This window comes from Panthera leo, chromosome F2 (assembly GCF_018350215.1).
Source record: "Panthera leo isolate Ple1 chromosome F2, P.leo_Ple1_pat1.1, whole genome shotgun sequence".
NCBI classification, from domain to species: domain Eukaryota; kingdom Metazoa; phylum Chordata; class Mammalia; order Carnivora; family Felidae; genus Panthera; species Panthera leo.
In genome coordinates this window covers 75,495,470-75,519,900 of record NC_056695.1, presented here as the reverse complement: position 1 = coordinate 75,519,900, position 24,431 = coordinate 75,495,470, and the positions used below count along the sequence as shown (strand labels likewise).

Here is a 24,431-nt window from a genome sequence, read left to right as displayed (position 1 = left end):
GGGGCCACTGTTGGAGGACTTCCCACAGACACTCTACAAGTGTCCTTTCTGTTGGGCCTTTACAAGAACAGTGAAAACAGTGCATACCTGTGTGGTTCCAGGGTCTGGTGGCTTAGCCTCAGTGGTTCTTTGCTACACTTTCCTCCCCACAAGACCTTGCACAAAGGGCCAGCCCCTCTACAAAGACGTTCTGCACATTTGCAGCTGGAAGCAATGGCTGGGTACTGGAACCACCTCCTCGGGGGGCTTTTTCAGGCCTCAGTTATGAGGAGTTTCAAAACAGTATTAGGATCTTTCGTCGTTGTTGCTGACGTGGGCCCGAGAAGCCATCTAGTTAATCCCTGGTCCCCCAGCACCGCCATGTAACAGGCGAGGGAGCTGAAATCCACAGACCTTAGGTGACACAGTGGGTTGGTGGCAACGCCTGGATCACCACCCCAGCCCCTGACGCTCTGTCCAGGGTGTTCCTCTGTATGCCCGGTGCCTGGTGTTGCTGTTTCTTTTGTCCCAGATGGACCGAAGCTACTTGGCCCAGCACAGCCACCACGGTGCTCACGGCACTTCCGGACCTTTGCCTCATTTGCCTCTCACAATTTTCCGATGTGGGATCAACACCTCTGCTGCCCAGAGAAGGACAGCACGGCGCAAATGTGTCTCAAGTCCTACAGCTCCTGTCTAACACAGCTAGGACCGGAACTCAGAGCTGGGCCTCCAAATCTCCTCCCTCTCCTTTCTTCTCTAAAAAAGCATTCTGTTCACATGGACGGACATGCAAACTGTTTCAGAGGAATGTTCAGTGGAAACTAAGTCTCCCAGTGAGCCCAGATCCCTAGGCACAGACATCCTCACGACGCTGTCCGCTGCATCTGGTTTCTTTTCTGTATTTGCAGAGATTCTCTATGCGTGTGTAATCGTGTTCATGCAGATCTTATCAAAACTGTTCACAAATGGTAGCCTGGTCCCCACACCATCCCGCACGCTGATTTTCACTCAGTGGTGTATCTTAGAGGGCACCCCTTACCCATCTCTCTCTCTCTCTTCATTCATTCTTTGAAACAATGTTTCCATGTTGGGTAAGCCAGCTCTGTAGTCAAGGACACGCAGATGCCTGTGCTGCTTCATAATCTCTTTTTTCTCTCTTCTAAACATCTACAACAGTGCTGCTCACACCACAGCCACAAAAGAAGTGTTTAATTATGCATTGTTCCTTTTCTTCACCTCCTGGGGCCACCCCCAGTGTGCACCCCTCCCCCCCAGTCCCTTCCCTTCACTCCACAACTGTTTATTGGGCCCCTGTGATGAGCCTGGCACTCTGTTAGCCTCTGGCAGTGCTCCTGCTTTTCCTTCTTGTTGCTGGGATCCAAGGCCACACATACCCCCTTCTTTCACATGGCCCAGTTACTGCTGCTTGTGGATGGCTGGAAGAATGTTTATTATACTTATACAGCCTTTGACTTTTTTGTAAACTATTCAAGCACAACTGATACAAACTTAAAACCTTACAAGTCATATCTCCTTAAACATGCACACATTTAGCCAAATTGCCATTTCAGTATAACTTCTAATATAACTTCTAATATATGTCTCATGTAACTTCTCTTGAATGCTTTGAACACAAAAGTTTTTACTGTACCCTTGGCGTATTTGTAAAAATCGTAATGATTGATTTGACTGATTTTTTTTGTTGTTGTTGTTATTGCTATCAAGCTTATTTTTGTACTTTTCCAGGATTGCGATATCAGACCCAAAAGAGAGAGGTTATCTCTTTCCCAGGTGCATTGAAATCACAGCTTTGGGGTCCCTGACTGTTGGGATTTTTAATTGGACACAGAACCCTTCAAGGTGACTCAAAGGGGAGCAGGTGTTTGCTGGTTGGGGTGCCCTCTCTCAGATCAGGTTCAACTGTCATGTCAGCAGGACTTACCAGCCAGTTCTCGTACAGTAGATCTTCATGTACGGTAAAGCTCAGATCCATCATGTTCTGCCTCAGTTTACAGCTAACTTCATTTCGCATCCTTAGCATTTCGCTGTACTTGGTAGGGCCACATGGCAGCGGAATCTGTTAGCCGTTCTCCTAGGACATTTGCCTAATCCATTAACGTGCGACACCAATCACTGACTCGCTGGCCTTGACCAAGCCCTTCCTGGTTTGGGTACAGTTTTGACTCTTTCTGGAAATTTTTAACACACTCGTAGTAAACTTACCTGCTTATACAGATGTATCACTTCATAAACAGATGAGGAGAACTTCAAGTAAGAACAGAACCCCATATATGCCAAATGCACCCACTTAGGAAACTGTTCTCTTTTTACCCTTTCTTGAATTATAATACACTTTGTAATTACACCTGACTTTTCCTTTTTTATCATTACAGTCTCACGCCTCTCACAGTCTCAACTTGTTCTCGTAGGTCAACCACCATAGACCTGGCTCCTTTTTGTGACGTGCAGGGAAGAGGGACCACCTCGTTCTCTGAGCTGACCACTGCCTTTCAGCAAGAGCCCAGCACACTTTTTGCAGCATCCTGGTTTTCTGGCGCTAGCCTGGTGTTCCAGGACGTTCCAATTTTCCCTGCTCCCAAACGCAGACTCAGCTTCTTTGAGGGAGCCCTGGCTACTGCTAATGAAAAATACTATTGAGATCAATATTTAGGGGCTGAGGGTACAGGCCGACTGGTGAGGGGGCAGCACCCGATGGCCACAGAAAAGACGGAACTCAGAAAACATGTTCCTAAGGTCATAATTTTGTTCACACTGAGACTGCTCATATCGTTCTAAATATTACTACCCCTTTTCTTTTATACAATTTTAAATGGATTTTTCTCTACGGTGTGCCTATTTAGATTTTTAATACGTCACTCAGACTGTGATTATCCCCAGCTCTGATTTTATCATTGCTGTGTGCCTCAAGGCCCATTATTTGGAGGTCACCTGTATGTATCCTTTATCTAAACCTGCTTTCAAGAAGTGTCTCATAAAATTATGTATATATTCTCTTTTCATGTAAATGGATATTTGTCATGTAGATATGAGATATAATTATAAAATTATTGACACAAATATATTCAATTACAGAGATTACTTATTATGTAACTAAAAGCCATTTCATGTTCGCTGATAAACTTCTTGACACAAACTCTTTCACGTGCCAGCCTCGAGGGGCTGACTGCCACCAAAGGGCCAGCTGGGAAGCTAATCGCCTCTGGGAACCATTGTGGAAGTAGGGTTCCATTAATTATATAATTTTGAGCAATTTATACTTAATTCTACTAGTGTTTCTTCAATAATTGAAGCCATTTTGAGATATTACTGGCAAATGAGAAGAAGAAAGATGTTTGCTCATTGAAAATGTGCAAATCCAGCAGAGTGATGGCTGAGCTGGGATGGACTGATTTCTCCACTTGCAAATGTGGTCCCATAGAAAGGGGAGTCTTTGTTGTTTCCATATGCTTGTGGCCAGGCCAGTTTTCAGTAATGATACATGTTCAGTGAATTTTCTTTGGATAGAGACGGAAGAAAATGGCCATGAGAATAATAGAGAAAATCGTAGCTGTCCAAATAACGAACTCGGGACCGTCACCCGTAACTCACAACTTCTTCTTTTTTTTTTATTTTGACATTGTTAATATTCTGAGGCAACTTGGTTTTCAGATAAATTCTAAATTGCTTCATTTCCAAAATTCGTTTTGGTCACAACATCCAGGAACAATCCATTTTCTAATCAATAACTGACATTTAAATGCACCTGCAAGAAAGCAACCCAGCGCGAAACCAATATTGTCAGCAACCAGAACAACCCTAGTTTCCTGACAGACATTGATTCACAGCAAAATAGCGATTATTGTAAATATTTATAGTTCTAAAAGGAAAAGCTCATCAGTGCAGCGTGTTGAGATTCCAAATGAAATCGCTGATGGGCTCCACCTAGCCATTTATTTGTGAGGTAGGATGCGATGGGTGTGTTGCGGCAACCTTGGAAGAGCAGTAACCTTCCAAGAGTCTTGGAATTGGCTCTTTGGGGGCACGGTGGGTAGTTCGGGCACGCCTCTGGTGGTGACGTGGTAGAATGGGAAGAACACGGGGTGGGGAGAGACTAGTTCCACACCTGGGTCTTCACTGGCTTGCTGTGTGATCTCAAAAAGCCACATAACCTCTCTGAGCGTTGCTTTCCTCATCTAGAAAAGAACAATAATCATGTCTGTCCAATTTAACATCCCTGGTTGTTGTAATGATGAAAGAAAAGGGTGGGGGAAGGAGATATCTCTGAACATATATTTAATGGACTGGGCAAATGAATGTGGGGTCTCATAAGGACTCTTTATCTCTCAAGAACAGGGTTAAGGAGCAAGACACATGGTTCCGGAGAAATTTGATGCGTCACCCTATAGCTCAAGGTCCCTGGGAGTTTTACTACTGAAACGCAGGTGACCCTGGGAACGAATGTGTTGCTCATTCAATACTACTGTGCAGTAGGAGCTGGGAAACCAGCATGAGAGAGAGAGAGAGAGAGCGAGCGCGCGAGCGAGCTCTGAGTGGCCTCTGTGCACCTGGTGTAGCTCACGGACAGATAAATAACTGTCAGGGTCCTTTCTAGTTTCCGGAGCCGAAGGGGCGACCTAGACGAGATGGAGGTTAAGTTCGTGTCAGGCAGTGACATTGCTATGTAGAAAACAGGGACTTAGGATGGTTACTTTGGACAGGGTGGTCGGGGAGGGCCCCCGTGGAGATGTCACTGGAGCACTGATCCGAGGCAAGCGGCAGAGCGGGTCCCCTCCGCATCAGAAACTGAAAACAAGGTCATCACATCTCAAGCAGACAGGCTGCTTGCAGAAGGAAGCGCCAGACTCGGGAACGGGAGCGAGGCGTGCTCACACGCAACTGAGACTTTGTGCGGGACACTCAGGTCGGAGGGCAGTCGCTTTCCCGAGGTGGCTCCAGGCTGCTGAATTCTGGCTGCACCACCCGGACTAAATCGAGCCGGGTACCCCCAGCGGAGAGCATCCCGCTCTGCTACGGGGACACTGAACCTTGAAAGGGAGGCAGGCTGTAACCTCCCCGACTGACAATTTAGTAAACTCTACACCCAGGGAAGTTAAGCCGCTGTCCCAGATTAGTTAGTAAAGGGCAGAACGGGGACAGGAACCCAGAACTCTCCTTGCACGTCTAGCCCGGTGGCTCCACGGTCAGGTGAGTCCAAGGATGCACAAACAGGTAGATCTGCTGGCTCCGGGCACAAATGGGAAGACTCCCAATCCTGCGATCCGCACTCCAGGCCTCTCGTTAGCTCCTTCCCAGGAATGGCTCAAAAAGCGGAGCGGTGGAATCCGCGGAGCGGGGTGCCAAGCGCGGCCGCCGGCCCGGAGCATGCGCACTGGCCCGGCCCAGCCTAGACGCGCTCCGCGCTGGGGGAGGGTCACCCGAGGCTGACGTCCGCTACGCCGGCGTCAGCGCCCCGTGAAGAGGAGGGCGAAGACTCCATCCGCCATGTTGGATGCCGCAGATTCGCCATAACCTCGCCGGCTCTTTTCTTAAAAAAATAAAAATAAAAAGCGAAGCATCAGCGGGGCGCCCCGCCTTCTCGGTCGGCGCGGGAGGGGGCCCGGAAGGGCCCGAGGCTTTTTTTTTCCTCCGCGGTGGGGGCGTTGCCATGGAGACGCGGGCGGCAGGTGAGCCGGGCTGGGGGTTGGGGTGGGGATGGGGTGGGGGTGGGGCACGGCGCGGCGCGCGGGAAGCCGTTTCGAGTTTGGAGTCGGGAAGAAGCGCGCGGGCCGCCGGGCGGCGGAGGGATCCGCGGCCCAGGGCGGAGAGCGGACGTAGCGGCGTCCTTCGACGGCACGTTCAGTCGTTGGTGGTATCCCGCCGCCTCGGGGTTTTATTTATAAAAAGTCACGAGCGAGCCAGCCGGAGAGCGAGCGAGGGGAAACTGCGCGCGCGCGCGCGAGAGGCCGTTTCCAGGGCAACGGGGAGGGCCGGGCGCGCGCCCCGGAGACGGAGCGCAGGCGTCCTGGCTGGCGGGAGGTTCGAATCCCGGCCTGTCAACTCTGGCCAGCGGCGCCTGGCTGGGGCCTCCTTCTTGCCGGGCCTCAGTTTCCTCCCCTGTGAAATGGGTAGCTCCTTTAGACCCACGTAGAGACAGGGTTCGACCGAGCTGCTGCAGGAAAGCTTTGTGCCCTGTAGAGGGAGCCGTAAACGCCAGGGAGTAGCGTTGTTGCTGCTGGTAGCGGTGTGGCAGGCAGTGATCCTTTGCCCGCTATCTGCCGCCCAGCTCCTGAGGGCCCCTGTTCCTCACCCTCTGAAGTTAAACTCCAATGCCACCTCTTCCAGGCAGCCCTCTTTGGCTTCGCCGCCGGACCAGCCTCTCCGCAGACTGGCCCCAGTAGGTGTCGGATCTAAGAGACCCTTAACTTTGAGCACCTGTGGTTAACAACATGGTCCACACGCCGGCACTGACCTCAGGCTTTTTGCTGCTCGGTTCTCCGGGCAATTCTAATTCGTGTGTCATTTGCCGATGAGGGACAAAGGTTCAGAGAGGTCAACTGCATACAGCTTGAAAATGACAGAGTTGAGGCCTTTAAAAAAAGTCCTCTTCCTCCAGTTTGGGAAGCAACCCAGACGTGCGTGCCTGCCAGGCTGTACTTCCGTCCCCCCATTGGTGCTTGGCCTCCGGTCCGTGCTCGGGCCGCTCTGGGCCAATGAGCCACCAGATCTGCCTCTTCCAGTCCTGTTTCCTTGCCGAGCCCGGTGACCTTTCAGAAATGCAAACTTCATGGCAAGGGGCTTACGCTCCACAACTGTCCCCTCTTGGCTTCATCAGAACCTGGCATCTGTAATGAGCGTCCCCAGCTGAGGCTGGAGAAGACACCCGAGCTTATGTGTGCTGGCCATGGGGTCGGCCCCGCCAGCACCCCGGGGTACTCTACCCATCTTCTTCGGTTGAAACCAGAGCCTTGCATGGCACCACTCTCTGCATGCCAGGGTTGGGTAGAGAGCCGTAGACCCTTGGTCCCCTCCTCATCCTGTAGTTGTGTCAGATCCTGGGGTGTGTGCAGTGGACCCAGAGCGAGTGGTGGGTTCAGGCCCCCCCGAACTGCGCCTGCATGCCTTCTTAACCTAATGACAGCTTGGTTTGTCGCTTCCCAAATAATTCCACTTCGGCTGATGCACAGAACGAACTGCCCACGTCTCCTGTTTTAGAGTTGACTTAACAGTGTTTGAAAAGAAACCTGGGCGTCTGTTGCCGTTTCCTTCAATTTCCAGCTGTAATAAACAGAAGAGATCATGTTTCTAAATGTATCAATGTCAACTTGTGATCAGTTAATTTCTTTTTAAAAATTTTTAAAATTGTTTTATTTATTTTTGACAGAGAGAGAGAGAGAGAGAGGGGGAGTGCGTGAGTACGCAAGCAGGGGAGAAGGGCAGAGACAGAGGCAGACACAGAATCTAAAGCAGGCTCCAGGCTCCAAGCTGTCAGCGCAGAGCCTGATGCAGGGATTGAACTCGTGAACCCTGAGATCATGAGCTGAGCTGAAGTCACACGCTCAACAGACTGAGCCACCCGGGCGCCTCATGATCAGCTAATTTCTGAAGAGAGTTTCCTGTTTTGCCTGGGTTTTAGGTTAATTTAGGGGAAGCAGTACAATAAATGATAGCAGGATGGATACCAGGATGGACTTGCCTGTGGTCTAGGCAGGTTTTTGGTATAAACCAGCTGAGATGGTCATCACAGTCAGTTGGAGATCTATTACACATCACTCCCTTCTCAGCCTTTCTCATTTACCTGGTAAAATGGTTCCTGTTTCTTTTCTCCCCTTACCTTATAATTTACGTAACAACTTTTCAAAGATAGCTGTCCTTAAGTAGAATTAAGTTTCTGCCTAGGGCAAGGGCAGTCAAAGAATTAGGTATATTGAAAAGACTCTCCTTAATTGCATTTCCTTTTATAGATAGTTTCATCCTTGCCGCCTCTGAAAATCTCCCCATCAAGCTGGGCCAATTTAATTAGGTGGAAGGGACTTAGCTTAGAGTTAAGTTTTCTCTTTGTTCTCAGCTGTTTATCCTGTTAAAATTTCACTGTCTTTGAAAATTTTCAAGGGCAGGTGTCAACTTTAGGAGCCGGAACCATTGGGAGGGTGGGAAGAACAGGGTCCCGAGATCTGTCAGTCACCAGATTCCTGACCTGAGGGAAGTCACACGACTCTTGGAACCCCTGTGCTGTCCCTCCTCCTGCAAAAGGAGACTTAATCCTGTCCCCTGCTCAGGGCCTGGTGCCCTGTGGCTGCTGGTGGAACTCTGGTATTTATCCCTTTTCAACCCAGACCCCATCTCTCCCTTGTAAAACCTAGCGTATTGTTTGTTATCTACTTGCTGCTTGAAAACACTTGTGGTTGGAAAGGCTCAGTAGGCTTTAACTTTTTAAATATATTTTGTTAATGTTTATTGTTGAGAGAGAGAGAGAGAGAGAGAGAGAGAAAGCCCACCAGCAGGGGAGGGGCAGCGAGGGAGACACAATCCAAAGCAGGCTCCAGGCTCCGAGCTGTCAGCACAGAGCCCCATGTGAGTCTTGAACTCATGAACCTCGAGATCATGACCTGAGCCAAAGTCGGACACTTAACTGGCTGAGCCACCCAGGCGCCCTTGATTGATTTTTAAAGGACAAAAAAAAAAAAAAAGTGGGGCACCTGGGTGGCTCAGTTGGTTAAGCATGCGACTTCGGCTCAGGTCATGATCTCACAGTTCGGGAGTTCGAGCCCCGCGTCGGGCTCTGTGCCGACAGCTTGGAACCTGGAGCCTGCTTCGGATTCTGTGTCTCCCTCTCTCTCTGGTCCTCCCCGCTCATGCTCTGTCTCTCTCTCTCTCTCTCTCTCAAAAATAAATAAACATTAAAAAAACTTAAAAAAAAATAAAAGGAAAAAAATAATCTGCGAGTGAAGCCCATAGACATAGTAACCATTTATTACAGATTTGAAGTCCCTCTCTTTTTGTCAGTGAACATAAAGTATATAATCAAATTTGCTAGTGAAAAGATCACACTTGGCATATTAACGTAAAAAGGATTTTAAATCTGGTAACAGACTTTTCTTTGTTCTTTCGCATCGTGTAACAAATGGAGCTGCGAAGCCTTGGATTCTGGAATCTGGCCCCTGGGTGCCCAGACTGGCTCCGGGCTGAGGCGGGGCGGGCAGGGTGGGGGCCTGGCTCTGGAGCTGCTGCTGGCTTTGTGGGGAGGGGGGGGGGCAGGGGGGTGGGGGGAGCTGCTCAGCCACGGCCCCTGGAAAGAAGGAGCGGAAGGCTTTGGGAGCAGCGTTCTGGAAATGGGGTCTTGGATGTCCTGGCACCTCGTAGGGTGCCTTCCTTACGGCTTCCTTCTCCGTGTCAGACCTTCTCTTTGCTTCTCTGCCCCTTAGGACCTTTTCTTTTCCTTCCACCCCCCCCGACGCTTTTTTTCCCCTTCTTCTTTTTTTTTTTAATTAAAAAAAATTAAAAATTCTTTTCCTGCCAAGGGGATTCCTGGGTCCACTTAGATGTTTGTGCCCAACTTTGTGCCAGGAGCTGGGGACGTAAAGTATGACACACTGTTTCCTTCTGAGGCTCTCACGCAGTCCTAGCAGTTGGAAAACCCGTTCCCTTAGGAGAAAGTGCCAGGTGCTACGACGGAAGCGAGCCCCAAGAATCAGGGCTTCAGAAGGGGTGCCCCCGGCCCAGCCAGGGGATTCTGGGAGGGCTTCCTGAAGGAGGAGGTGCCTGACCTGGAACTTTCCGGGTGAGCGGAGGGGTACCGCAGAGGGCTGTGTGGTACAGAGACACAGATGTGACCCAGCCACAGGCGTGCTCTGGGTGACTAGGTGAGCGCTGGGGCCGGAGCGCGGGGTGCAGGTGCTTGAGGTCTGTGGTGATGGTCTTTGGAGGGGCAGAAAGCTGTTGGGACTTGACGATGGAAACTTTGGAGAATGAGAGCAAAAGGGGGCCTGCCAGTTTGCCTGTTAACAGCTGCCTGAGGTCAGTGTTTTTGAGGTGTAGAAATACACAGTGAACATACAGACCTTAGTGTGTGCTGTGACCACCCACGTTACCCACGCCCCTGACAACATCCGGAACTTTTCCCTCACGCCAGAAAGTTGCCGTTTGCCCCTTCCCACCCAATTCCTGCCCTTCACCCCAAGCAATCACTGGTCTGAGTAATGTTGCCAGAGATAAACTACTTTTTGAAGCTCATGCGAGAATTCTCTGGTATCTGGTGTCTTTCAACTCAGCATAAAGTTTCTGAGATCCAGGGCTTTGTTTCTTTTTATTTTCTACTAGCATATTCCATCGTACGGATGTGCCACAGCCTGTTTGTAGGATCGCCGTCTGAGCTCATTTCCAGTTTTTGGTTGTTGGGAAAAAGCTGCCACGGACATTCTTCTACAAGGTTTCTTGTAGACGTAGATTTGCATTTCTTTTGGGTAGTGGAACGGCCGGCTTGTAGGGCAGAGGTATATCTAACTTTTTAAGAAATGTCCAAATAGCCTCCTGGAATTGTGCCATTTTGCACCCCTGTCAGCAGGTGTAGGAGAAATATGCCTGCTGCACAGGCTCAGCCACATTCAGTGTTTAATTTTTTTTCCTTTGATCTATTTTAGAGGGTGTGCAGTAACATCTCATTTAACTTGCATTTCCTTGATGATCGGTAATACTGAGTACTTTTTTTTTCTTTTTGTGCTTATCCGCCATTTGTATACCCTCTTTGAAGAAATGTCTGTTTAAATCTTTTGCCCATTTCAAGCATTGGGTTGCTTGTCTTTTTAATTGTTGACTTGTGGGAGTTCTCTATACATGGTTTGAATGAGTCCTTTGTCCTATGTATGTGTTGTGAATATTTTCTCCCAAGCTCTGCTTGCTTATTAATCTCATTAATACTATCTTTTGTTCAGCATAAGCTTGTAATCTTAATAAAGTCTGAGTTACCGTTATTTTTGCTTTATAGGGAGTACTGTTTGTATCCTCTCTGAGAAACGTTCTCCTACTTTAAGATCATGAAGATATTCTCCTAGGTGTGTTTTATTTTTTTTTAAAGCTTTATACCTCTTTTAGGTTTAGGTTTACCATCTATCTCAGATTAGTTTGTGTATGGTGTGAGGCAGGGATCCTGATCCCCGGTTCCCCCTCCCAGTGTGGATGTCCAGTGTTTCCAGACTCCTTTGTTAGAAGAGACTTTACTTTCTCCATTGGATTATTTTGGTTCCTTTGTTGAAAATCATGTGTGGTTCCATCTCTGAGCTCTCTGGTCTTTTCCATTAGTACCACACTGTCTGGATTATCATAGCCGTATAGCAATTTTTGAAGTTAGAAAGAATATAAAGGAGGACATTTCTCGGAGGGTCAAAATGCAGGCCAGAGCGAGACCCGTCATTAGGTGCCCTTGTCGTGAGGCCCAGGGTTGATGACACTCATTCACCCCAAGGCAGTGGCTGTGGGAATAGAGGTTAGGGCAGGTTCGGCGAAATAGCTGAGAGGGAAAACCTTTGGGACTGGTGATTGATTAGGTTTTACCTTTGAGACCAACAAGCCTTCCTTCTGTGTTTGCTTTTAGGGAAGGAGGAGTAAAGAACCTACCAGGCATAGGGATGTGAAACTTCCCAGGCTTTTTACGTGCAGTGCTGGTTCATGATTTTCAGTTCCTTCCTGTGGTGGTGGAGAGAAGGCCTTTTGAATTCTCCCTGTTTTTATTTCTGAGTTGGGCCGGGGGGCTGGTGCAGAGCTGGTGCAGACCCTTCCTGGGGACTGAGTCCCTGCTCCCCCCACTTTTAAGAGTCCCCTGAGGCAGACTGTCACGTGCAGCCCTGGTTGATCTGCCCTAGGAGGGCCCTGTGGCTCTGTGTTGGGAGCCTCTGGGGGCTCTGGGACTCTGTCCTGCCCGGGAGTGAGCCCTGCCCCCGACATTCCTCCCCCTGACCACAGGCAGGGAGCCAGGCTCCGTAATGCAGGGAGTGGGGGCACTGGGATTGAAGTGGGTGGAAGTCCTGCCCTGCTCTTCAAGGGACAGGGACCCTGGCAAGTCACTGAGCCCCTGTCTCTTTGTGTATAAACGTGGTTCCTGTCGTGAAGGTTTGGGAACACGCCTGGCGTACGGCAGGTTACTTTCCTTTCTTCCACCATCCATCTTTTCGTCCTTTCCCTCTCTCCTCGGTTTCCATTCCACTCTTCCTCTCTCAAGCCTCACATTCTTCCCCTGACCGGCTTGTACGTACCAATAGTGTCATTGAGAATTAAATGCATAATGAGAGGGGTTTGTAATATTTGTGTCATAATCCACAATAAAACATGATACAGTGGCCTGATCCTCTATTAATCGTGCAGTTGCTGGGGGAATAAGATGGGATCTGGTAATGCTAACAGTCATTTCTGCAGACCTGCTCAGTCAGGTGCTTCACATCTCTGACACAGTTTTTCTGCACAAAAGCCATGCGAAGCGGCCGCATTCTCTCTGATTTGCAAACGAGGAAGTAGAGGCCCAGGCTTGTTAGGGGGAGCTGAGTGGGTAACCCAGCGTTTGGACCAGCAGCAGGGCATACTTGGGGCCTGTGGAGAGTCTCCTTCCAGGTGCTCTGTTAGGACCTTGCCTAGTTCCAGAACCTGGGCCTGGGCCAGGCTGTGGGTGAAGGTCCGGGGTCTGCTCTTTAGGCCTGGCAGCTGGGGGAGATCTGGGTCACCAGAGAGAAGAGGAACCTCTTCCTGCAACTGCTGACACGTACGCAGTCCTACTGTGTGCGCGTGGCCCTGGCTGGGCTGGGTGCAGCGGCTGAGGCATGCACCTTTGACTGCCCCCACTGGGCTCTGGTGTGATGCCCCCAGAAGCTGGGCCTCGAGGGGCCCCGAGAGTCCTATTCTCAGGGAGCTCCAGCCATGGAGAAGACGAAGTCGATTACAAAACGGGCAAAAGGTTTGCGGGAGACTTTACGGAGGAAGTGATACAGGTGTCCAGGAAGCTTGGGAAAAGACGCTGGATGTCACCATCACTGGGGACACGCAGCTTAAAGCCACAACAAGGTACCGCTGCACGTCCACCGGAGTGGCCGAAACTAAGAAGACTGACAATACCGGGGGCGGGTAAGAAAGCAGAGCACCTCGAACACTCACGCGTCGCTGCTGGGGATGCAGGACGGGGCAGCCGCCTTGGAAGGAGAACGGGGGTTTCTGACAACGTCAGGCATCCGCTTGCCGGGTGGCTCCGCGGTTCCGCTCCCGGGTGATCACCCAAGATAAGCGAAACGTGTGTCCGCGTGTCACAAACACGGACATATGTGCCACACGCATGCTTTATTGCTGGTAGCTGCCAACTGGAGCCACCCCCAAATGCCCATCAAATGATGGATAACTAAACCTACTGCGGTAGAGTCGTCCAATGGAATACTGCTCGTCCGTAAAAATGAGGGAACTACTGATGCAGGCAACAACCTGCTTAATCCCCAAAACGTGTTAAGTGAGGGACGCTGGCCGGCTCAGTCGTTAAAGCGTGCAGCTCTTGGGTCGCCTGGGTGGCTCCGTCAGTTAAGCGTCCGAGTTCGAGTCAGGTCATGATCTCACAGTCCGTGAGTTCGAGCCCCGTGTTGGGCTCTGTGCTGACAGCTCCGAGCCTGGAGCCCGCTTCCGATTCTGTGTCTCCCTCTCTCTCTGCCCCTCCCCGGCTTGCACTCTGTCTCTCCGTCTCTCTCCTTCAAAAATAAATAAAGTCACTGAGTTGTGCAGGGCCCCGGAAGTGCTACAGGTTGTACAGGGTAGATGGAGGGGACAGCGCCATGGTCGCTGCTGCCTGGGGTTGGGTGAGGGGCTCCGGAAAGCCTTGAGGGTGATGTTGGAGGCGTGGCCAGGACAGTGGGAGTGTAGAGCAGGGGTGAAGGCAGGGGGGCATGAAGGAGCCCAGCAAGGTGAACAGCCTCTGCCCGCCCTCCTCGCTGACCCTCCACAGCCTCGTGCCTTCGGGGTCCGGGGCCAGGCTTGAGCGCTGAGCCCGGATGGCCTTCCCTGGCCCTGCCTGTCCGCTGCCTGAATCTGGGGTCCCCATCCCGTTGCCTGGCCACCGGCTTGGGTGGCCTTGAGGTCCCCTGGAAATGTAGGCTCGGGAGAACAGCACCGGCTTTGCAGTCTCAGAGACCTGGCTTTGAATTTTCCGCCCCACCGTGTGACAGTTCTTTGGGCTCCTTGGAGCCTCCGTCGGCACTTGGGTGACCCGGGGGAGCTCAACATCCACCAGGAGTTTATTGTCTGGAGGGTGGAGTCCGATGAGGGGGGGAGGTCTGAGGCTGGTGCTGACTCCGGGGCTTTCGAGGGGGCCCTGAGGACTCACCGAGCAAGCAAGCCCAGCCGAGCACGGGGGGCCTCGAGGGGCTCGGCAGAGACTCAGGGAAGCCCCTCCTTGACGCCAGCTGGCTGTGCTGCTGGCCTCCGCCCTCAGAGGCTGTCCCTGGTCCTCCGTTTGCCACCCGACTGCCACCTTGGCCGTGTGACGGCTGGACCTGAACCTCACCTTGGACGACCGCTCCCCGCTACGGTCCCGGCACTGTGAGAAGCGCTTCGCAGGCAGGCTCTCTGCAGGGGAACCGTGGTCCTCCTAGTCTGGGCCCTCCTGCTTTTCTGGCAGAGTCTAGAAGCATCCTTAGGCGGGCGTTTAACCCGTTGCCTGCCAGATTTTGCGGTTTGCCCTGGGGTGGGTGTGCCCTGCGCTCGGGCAGACCCGGCTTTTGTCCTCGCTTTCCACTCCGCCCTGTGGGGCCAGGGGTGGGGGGCCGCGTCAGGTGCCTGGACTTTAGGGAAGGTTGTGGGGTTCTGGACGCCGAGGTGCCAGGAGCCCTGAACACCAGGCTCTGACTCTGCTTTTCTCCTGTCTGTCTCTCCCCCCGCCCCCTCTTTCTTCCTCTTGTCAGTTTTTAGAAGGAAACCAAGTCATCATGCTCTAATTTTCCTTTTGAATTTTCCCGAGTCTTGCTTTCTAGTCGGAGGCCATGTGAGAGGTGCTCAGGTGAAGGGCACAGGTCAGGAGAGCTTTTGTAGCAGGGGCCGGGAGGAAGGGATGGGGACTGCTTCCTGACTGGAGTCCCGGGACGAGGTCTGGGGTAAGTGGGTAGCCAGGAGGGCGCTGTGCCCTTGACCCCTGGCGGCCCTCAGGAGGCCGGTCCTGTTGGGTGGGAGAAGAGTCCTGGGCTGGACACGATGGTCCCATTGACCTTAGGGGGCTCTGGCCAGAGTGGCTCAAAGAAGGAGAGAGTTGGGCGGGTGTTTGATGTCTGGAATTGTTGGCCGTGAGGTGCACAGTTGTGATCAGGGCATTCTTTGCTGCTCCTGTTGAGAGCAGGAGCACTGTCAGCACAGAGCCCGATGCGGGGCTCGAACTCACAAACCGTGAGATCATGGCCTGAGCCGAAGTGGGACGCTTACCCGAATGAGCCACCAGGCGCCCCTGTTGTTTCTATCTTAAACAGATTCCACAGCAAACCTGCTCTGTGGGTCTGAGCATCGCGCCCTGTTCCCCTCCGCTGCCCCTCCTGGGGCTGCTCTCCATCGCTCCCACTTTCTCTGCCTTTTCTTCCACCACTGCCGTTAGTCGGGCGACTGTCTGCGTGTGTTCCTGACGGGCCCTGGTGATGCCTCATCCCCGTGGCTCCCGAACTGTGCCCGGCGTGTGCTGTGTGAGCTGGCGAGAGGGCTGCTGTGAAATGAGGGCTCTGTGGTTCAGGACTGGCCGTGTGAATATCACTGGCGTTTCTTGACTGAGGACGTCTCAGAGCCTGTCATGAGCCGCCCCCCCCCGCCCTGTCCCTCTGCCTTCTCTCTAGAACAGTGGAGGCCGGGTGGCAGACATAGTGCCCTTTCACCCACTCCCAAAGATTTCCAGTGTTTGTTTTCTAAAAACAAGGTCAGTCTCCCACACAAGCGCCTTACGATTATCAAAGTGAGAACACGATGCTTATAGTGCAGATTTCACCGACTGAAATTCAGGCTCACCAGTTCCGGTAATTTTCGATAGAAGCAAAAGGAAGCCCTGCCTTAGGCCCTGCGTTCAGTCCGTGTGTCCCTTTACCCTTTAAAGATGGCTCCTCTGTCTTTGTGTCCCACGACACTGTAGGGTGCGGGGCACTTGTTCCGTAACCTGTGTCCCTCCCTTGGGCCACGTTTCGCCATGATTCCATTCAGATCCTGCAGTTCGGGCACGGGGGTCACGGGGGATACCACAGCAGGGGCGCCCAGTTCTCAGCCCTCCTGTCGGGAGGACAGGACGCCCGTTTGAGGGGGTCGGGTTCTTTCGAGATACAGTTACTATTCTTCTCCTTGGTAATCGTCTCGTGATGAGACATTTTGAGACCGCATACTTACCGTGTTACTCTTCATTCCTCAAACTTCCCTCGCTCGTGGTGTTAGCATCCGTTGATGATTTCTTGCCAGAATCCGTGATCACTGATAGTTGCTGATGATGAGTTTCTAATGCCAGCGTTTCTTCCACATTTACTAGTTGTCTTTCTATGCGAGCAAGAGTTCCTTTTTTAAATAAATCTGTCTATCTGTATTACTGTGGACTCACGAGTTCTTTCTTCAGTGGTTTGCAGTCCTTTATCATTATTTTGATCTCATTTCCCCATATTTGGCTGGTTGAAGCCTCTTTGACATGCCCCCTCTTTCTTTGAGAACCTCCTTGGTTTCTGTCCGATGAGGTATTCCTTTTCTGGCTCTGGAATCAGCTATTTCTGGAGGAGAATGATGGTTGAGGTGGAGACTGGTATTTAGAAAAGAAGATGTGGGACTAGGCGAGCTCATTATTGCTGGAGTGAAATGGGCGCACGCCTGCACACACAGCATGCAGACACGCAGAAGTTCGCACATGGCCGACACACGTCCATATCTGCGGATCTTTCCAGTTCCAACCCAGCGGCACCTGCCTCTTCCGAGACACTGCCTCCCAGAACCCACAGCAAGTTACTTATCTCAATCCTAGGATATACAAAAAATAGTTTCCGAATTGCTAACCTGTGTCTCTGGGAAAGAAGCCTACTAACTCGAGTTCAGTATTTAATTAGATCTGTTTCCCGTTGACCTGAGGCGGACCGTGGGAACTCTGGCTTCCCAGGTGATTTGGGTTCGCCCTCCCTGCTCTTCCCTCCCACTTCTGCGTAGTTATAGTTGCTCATTTAAAGTTTGCTTCCGTTCATTTGTCTGTATTTCATTTTAGGGATGATCCCCATACTTGCTTATTTGTTTTCCTACTTTAAGCGTGTGAATTTTTGGGTTGTGTGTATTTCTTGTATTTCAGTACAAGGACCGAGTTCTGCTGCCTTTTTTTTTTTTTTTTTTTTTTTTTTTTTGTGGATGTGGGGTGCTCCGCACCTGTCTGGACTCTTCTGCCTTTCCCTGGGCATCTCACTTCCGGGCCCTTTGTGTGGGTCTGGTTTCTCTTAAGACCACCATTCCAAATGCTGCATTTGTTCCCATTTTACAGAGTCGGAGGACCAGAGAAGCAAAGTGCTTTCCCCCGGAGGGGTAGGGGTTGGCTGGTGTCTGTCCCACCCAGAGCTCGCCTTGCTTCCCTGGCACAAGGTCTGACTCGTTCTGCTGGGAAGCGTGAGTGAAGAATGATTTGGTTAACATTGTCCTCAGGCCTTCCTAAGTTAGCACTCTGGAATGTTCTAGCCCTCACAACAAAGGAAATGTAGCATCTCTCTGTTTCTAGGTAGAGATCTTTGTTCTTTTTAAGCTTTTAGCTGTATTTTGAATGAAATACAGTCTATCAGGGGAGACAGAAGTTAAACAAACACACCATTGAGTACATGATTACGCATTGTGGTAATTGCTGCTAAGGTGAATGAATACAGGGAGGGCCAGAGAAAGTAACAGAGACCTAATTTATATTGAAGGGGATTTAAGAAAAGTCTGTCTAGAAAGTGAGGTTGGAGCTGAGACTTGAAGAATGAGGTTCTTGAACCAAAACCAGTTTGCTGACGAGATCCCAGGCACCTGCCAGCTCTTTCCGCTTTGCAGAATGTGCAGCTCACATCGCTGAACCGGCTCTTGGAGGCCAGAGTTCTCCTTTGCTCTTTATCGCCCCCTAGGGGACATGTGTGTGTTTGGACTTGCGGCAGGTGGTTTAAGAGACCCTGGGGCTGTGGGCAGGACCGGCCTGGCCACGGCCGAGCTTGGGGACCCATCCGGTATGGCCGAAGGACTGGGATCCCAGGCTTGCGGGGGAGAGGACCTCGGGGACATCTGACAGCCTGTTCAGATCTAGCCAGAGGGGCTGGCCTTGCCAGGGTCACCCTGAGGCTGTACCACCTGAAGCCAGGCTGGGAAGAAGTTGCTTGACTTCTTAAAGTTCCCAGCTGTGTAAACATAAGTGGTAGCTGCCCAGACGCTGAGGGGTAGGGTCAGGTAGGGCTTTCTGTCTCCTGGACACTGGCTGGGGAGCTGAATTTAGGCACCTCTGTGTCCCTTCCAAGGCAAGACTCTTTGCGATTAGGCCACAAATAAAACCACAGTCACTTTAAATTATTCTCTCGTGAACAAAACGGGAGGGTCTGTACCTTACTCCTTTCTACATGTGCCTAGCATAGTATGTGACATATATTAGGCACTTACTGAATATTGTATTATGAAGGTAATGCATGTCAGTTACAATCACTTCCCCCTCCCCCCCCCCCCCCCCCCCCCCCCCCCAGTGGCCCAGGCTTTTGGAGAATATAATACTTACTTTATGTCTTAGTTACTAGGAACAGTGGGGCAGGTCATTCTGGTAGGCTGGGGTGGGCAGCCGGTGGGGTTTGGAGAATTCTTTTCCCATTGGCTCTTCCTGCCTCATGTAAAGCTCTGTTCTGAAATTCGGAAACACCTTGAACCCGTCTGGGAATTGGAGGGTAGTTCTTTCTCCTAGAATTCATTTTCAGGTTCAGAATACTTCGTAACTGAGACCGGTCTCAGGCTTTCATACTACGTAAAGCAGACGTTTAGAATTTAAAGTTAAGGGGCGCCTGGGTGGCTCAGTCGGTTCAGCGTCCGACTTCGGCTCAGGTCATGGTCTCACGGTCCGTGAGTTCGAGTCCCGCGTCAGGTTCTGTGCTGATGGCTTGGAGCCTGGAGCCTGCTTCTGATTCTGTGTCTCCCTCTCTCTCTGCCCCTCCCCTGCTCACGCTCTGTCTCTCTGTCTCAAAAATAAGTAAATGTAAAAAAAAAAAATTTTGAAGTTGAATTTGCATGTTTCCCACATCTGCGTCCAGTTCTGCGACCTCAGGAGCTTGGAGCAGCCTGTGACAGTAATGAAAACGTCCCTCTGTCTTCTCCCTCTCCCATAAAGATGTGGACAGGGATGCTGTTTGGCAAAGCCTAAATTTTCCAATTCCTTGTGTCAATTTTCCTAACTCGGTGGGTCCCAAGGATTTTGGGGGGAGTGGTGGAGGCCGTCTGTAGCTCCCCTGGACGTGGGGGAGTAGAGCATGCATACCACAGTTCTCTGACCTGCAGTGGGAAAGTTGCCTGGTGTTCTGGAAACAGAATACTGGATCTGTGTCTAGTGCAAACTTCGGTCTGCTGTAAGTGGAGAATACACACCGGGTTACGATGGTGTGGTGCAAAAAGAAAAAACGAAAGAATGTGAAATTTCTCATTGCTCTTTTAAAAACGGATTGTAAGTAAAATAGTAGTGTTTTGGATATACTGTATTACAGAAGACACGTGAGAATTGATTTCACTTGTTTCTTTTTGTTTCACCGTGGCTGCTGGAGAATTTGAGATCCCGCCAGTGGCCCTGTTTCTGCAGGACAGTGTGGGCTTGGTTGGGCATCTTGAGCCCTGGCGGCTGAGTGGCGGTCCATCCCAGAGCTCCTTGGGCGGGAAATGTGCCCGACACGTTGTAGGCACAGAGTGTGCACTGAGCCACGTCTGCCTGCCCAAGAGGTCATGCTTATACAAGCCTGCTTGTCCCCCGCGATTGTCCAGCTTGAGCCCTGGAAGAGCCGCTCTGTGCCTCTCTCCCTCCCGGCCCCTCGTACCCCGCTTTGTGCAGGCAGGTGTGCATCACGTGTGTGTTCAGTCGAAACCTTGCCCAGTCAGGAGAAGGGGTGGGCGAGCACCAGCTTTTCTAAGGGCTTTGTTTTTGCCCGGTTTGCTCGTCATGGGGTGTGTGACTAGACTGCAGAACTGGGGACCGGGCTGGTGGCGTCTCCACCGTGGTGTGCCAGGAGGCACCCTTGGAGCGATGTCCGAAGGAACTGAGTCAGTTGTTTAAAATAACCAGGGCGGGGGGTGCCTGGGGGGCTCAGTCGGTTAAGCGTCCGACTTCAGCTCAGGTCATGATCTCACGGTCTGTGAGTTCAAGCCCCACGTTGGGCTCTGTGCTGTCAGTTCAGAGCCTGGAGCCTTCTTCGGATTGTGTGTCTCCCTCTGTCTCTGTCCCTCCCCTACTTAACGCTCTGTCTCTCAAAATATCAATAAATGTTAAAAAAAAAAATTAAAATAACCAGGGCGGCAGAGTGAGGAGACAAGGGCTGGCCGTGTCCAGTTAATAAACAGCCCCTGGGGGGGCTCCATCATTGAGCATTTGGCTTTCGATTTCGGCCCAGGTCATGATCTCACACTTTGTGGGTGTGAGCCCCACGTCAGGCTCTGCACTGACAGTGTGGATCCTGCTTGGGATTTTCTCTATGTCCCTCATCCGCTTGTATGCCTGTGCGCATGTTTCTCTCTCTCTCTCTCTCAAAATAAATAAAAAAACCCAAACAAACAGGTCCGGTCATGATACACTGGCTACAGTGACCTGGCATCACCCCATCCCTGGGGCCCTGGCTCTTCCTTCCCCTGAGGACTTGGGGTGCGGCAGGAAGACACTGTGGGAAGTGTGGGGAGAATTTGAACCCCTGTTGGAGAGGGAGGAGTCTGGGGGCCTCCGAGTAAGTGGTCCCTCCCTCCACAGCTGGGTCTGCGATCTCCTTGTGGGAACCGAAGCCCCGGCTGGGCTCCTGCCGCCCAGGGCCCCCCGTTGCTCCCCCAAGTGCCAGCCTACCTCACACTCTGGCTCCGCTTGCTTCCCCTGTTTCCCCACCTTCCTTCTCCCCTTCCTTGTGGTGCTTTCTCTTCTCAGAGCCTGGCTTTCTACTCGCTGTCCTCATTCATGCTGTGGCGTTTATATCCATTCCTCGGAACGCTTCTGAATGGCCTGTCTTTTCTTTCCCTATGGGAAGTGTGTGTGTGTGTGTGTGTGTGCGCATCTGTGGTACGTATGTACTTGTGTAATGTGTGTATGTGCATGTATTATGCGTGCACATGCATTTGTGCATGTATGTTATGTGTGTCTATGTGTGCATATAGTACACACAAATGCTACCCACACATGTGCGTTTGTGCCTGTATGTTATGTGTGTATGCACATGCATGTTATGCACACCTGTGCATTTGTGCATGCATGTGCGTATATGCACATGCGTGTTACGCATATGTGTGCACTTGTGCACGCATGTTATGTGTATATGCACGCACATTTGTGCCTGTGTGTTATGTGTGTATGTGCACATATATTATGCACACGTGTCCATTCATGCATGTGTGTATATGCATGTGCTTAGCATATTTATACATGTATGTGTGTATGTGCACACACGTTATGCACACGTGTGCACTTGTGTGTGCATATGTGTGTGTGTATGTAGGACCCCCACACTGGCTTCCCTTTACCAGATACCACCAGTGGTAGGTGGATAGCAGAGGAAGCAGCAACATGGTCGGAAGATTCAGCCAACCAGCCAGACTTCCCTGGACTTAAGAGATGCCCGTTCTGTTCTGCATCTGCACCGTGTTTAGCTGTCGACAAGACCCTTTTCCCACTGTTTACCCCGTGATCACATCCCCCACCCCCATATTGTCCTTACGAGGTCATCAGGCACCTTCGATTGTCTCCTTTTCTCCCTGAGTGCCTGCAGGTTTTAGAAGTGAAGGGGACTCTACCCACTCTGAAGCTGCACTGAGATGTGGGGTTTGAATCCAGAGTTTCGGACCTGAGGCCCAGTGCTGAAAGCTGGCCTAAGGCAGCCCTTTCCCTTCACAAGTTAGATACAAGGCTCCTCAGACACACAAAGGAACCAAAATAAACTAACACAACAAAAAAGCAAACACCGGAAAGCCAGAGGCCTGGTAGGCGGTGGCCGTGGGCATCACTGTGCTCAAATGTACTGTAACACGCTGTGAGATTTTGCACATTTTGTTTTTCTCGTGGAAACGATCCCAGAGACACGGTCACCTTCGGGGCGTGGCCTGAGAGTTCCCGAGCCGCCTTGGTCATGTGCGGGGGACTCCCCACCTCCCCAGAGCTTCCCACCCGTCCGCTGGGGTGGGGATAGCGCTGCGGCCTGTAGGTGGGGAACTGGGTGATGGGGGGCGGTTCCCGTTCACATACATTATTCGTGATGCCGTCCTGAGGAAGGGGCCCAGCTCTTCACATAGGATTATGTTCGATGCACGTATACTCCATTGCCCAAGGCTCTCCCTCGGAGAGCGCTTAAAAATAGCTTAAAAAAAATTCTGCCAAGTTTCAACATGGAAGAAATGTGGACGCATAAAATTACAGAGCAACTGTTGGCCCAGCGTTAATTATAGCTGATCCGGAGCATTTCTCATTTTATTTTGTTAATCCACTTTCAGCACAGGAACACCCATGGGATTTCTCCCTTGCATTGAATAAAAACGTTAACTTTGTGAGTCACAGAAGCTGCTGTGTTCATCAGCATTTTATGAGACGCGAGACGATAATGCCACAAATTAGCGCCTGCGCGGCTGGGAGCTTCAGCCCTCCGAACCTCAGGGCTGGGAGGGCACCTTGGAGATCATCTGTGGGTGTGGCGGGCCTGCCGGCCCCAGTGGAGGCAGTCGCTGGGCGGGGCTGTCTCCTCCCTGGCTCTGGCCCCCGTGGCTGGTGACCGTGGCCCCGGTGGCTGGTGACTCTGGCTGGCTCTCTCTCTGCACATTAGCCTTCGGAGGAGGCTTGAAGACCAGGTTTCACTTTAAAACATTTGAAGGCCACTTCTGTTTCGAGCCTGTAGAGATTCAGAGACTTACATAGAACCTGTCATATTGGAGGTGGGAGCCAGTTAGGGGCTGGGGGACCCAGGCCCTGACTAGCCTGCTGCCCTTTCTGCTGCCCTTGGAGGTATTGGTCTGGGCTGTGCCGGTCACCGAGGTATCGGTCACCGAGCTGGGCACGTTGCCTTCATGGTGTCCCTCCACAGCGGACGAGGAGACAGAAGCCCAACAGGCCCAAGTACACACAGGGGCCAGGGTCACGTGGCTGCTTGGGCAGAGGTGGGTTCACATCTAGGTCTGGGCTTCATGGCTGCCCTTCTCTCTCACTTCATGTGTCATTTTATTTTATTTTATTTTATTTTATTTTATTTTATTTTATTCTCTTTTGTTAACTAAAGACATTTTTTTTCAATGTTTATTTTTTTAATTGTTTTAATCTTTATTCACTTTTTGAGAGACGGAGCATGTGCGGGGGAGGGGCAGAGGGAGAGGGGGGACACAGAAGCCAAAGCAGGCTCCGGGCTCTGAGCTGTCAGCACAGAGCCCAATACGGGGCTCGAACCCACGAACTGTGAGATTGTGACATGAGCCGAGGTCAAATACTCAACCGACTGAGCCACTCAGATGCCCCTTTTTTGAGAGACACAGAGAGAGAGGTGGGGGGGGGACCCAGAATCTGAAGCAGGCTCCAGGCTCTGAGCTGTCAGTGCAGAGCCGGACATGGGGCTTGAATCCATGAACCGTGAGCTCATGACCTGAGCCGAAGTCGGACGCTTAACCAACTGAGCCACCCATGCGCCCCTCATGTGTCATTTTAAATAAGAGATTCACTTGTGAATCAGAGTTTACGTTTTACCTTACGTCTTTACCTTTAAAATGTGCTGTGTAAATTTTTTAAGTTGATGTATAGCACCCTGTAGAAAGGTATGTCGGAATAGACAAACAGCTCCAGGAAATGTTCACAGACTGAACTCGCCGTGTGCCCAAACAGAACCCTGCCATACCCTAGAAGCCTCGACCCCAGGACCTCGAGTAAGGGTGACCCCAGCCTGACTCAGAGAGTGCGAGGAATCATGTTGCTTTTCTGCTTCGTGTGACCGGAGGCTCGCCTGTCCTCGGAGTCCGGCTTCTCCGGCTCAGCATCAGTGCCGCACAGAAACGCGGCTGTAAATGGGAAGGCACCGTAAGACATGAGAATAACTTTTGTGCAGATGCAGAATTGGGTGGGCAGTGGCTGATGCTGATGAGGACAGAGAATCCGTGGCTGGCTGCAGTTGGGTCTGATTCACCTGCTGGGCTGACCAGGATGGACCCAGCCCCCACTGGACAAGCAGCAGCGTCACATGGGGACTCACTTAGGATGGGCACTCGGCCTGGGGTTGGGGGGAGGGGGGTGAGCTCTGCTTCTG

The 24,431-nt window shown here is 51.4% G+C and overlaps 1 protein-coding gene and 1 long non-coding RNA gene across 13 annotated transcripts in view; one reads left to right on the top strand and one right to left on the bottom strand.

Annotated features, from left to right (window-relative positions):
• Positions 1–3,042: 3,042 nt before the first annotated feature.
• LOC122210768 lies at positions 3,043–5,339 on the bottom strand. Of its 2 annotated transcripts, none has more exons than XR_006198236.1 (2): positions 5,082–5,339; positions 3,043–4,175 (listed from the first exon to the last, which is right to left on the bottom strand). It is a non-coding gene; the product is annotated as an uncharacterized LOC122210768 (long non-coding RNA). The 2 variants fall into 2 exon arrangements; XR_006198235.1 differs by lacking the exon at positions 5,082–5,339 and adding an exon at positions 4,548–5,068.
• Positions 5,340–5,386: 47 nt separating this feature from the next.
• The window catches only part of ZFAT (zinc finger and AT-hook domain containing), a 253,317-nt gene continuing 234,272 nt past the window's right edge, over positions 5,387–24,431 (top strand). For all 11 annotated transcript variants that reach the window (XM_042923645.1, XM_042923643.1, XM_042923644.1 and 8 more), the window contains exon 1: positions 5,387–5,666. In XM_042923645.1, coding sequence (XP_042779579.1) covers positions 5,492–5,666 — 175 coding nt within the window. In that variant the 5' untranslated portion in view covers positions 5,387–5,491. The remainder of the gene's footprint in view (positions 5,667–24,431) is intronic.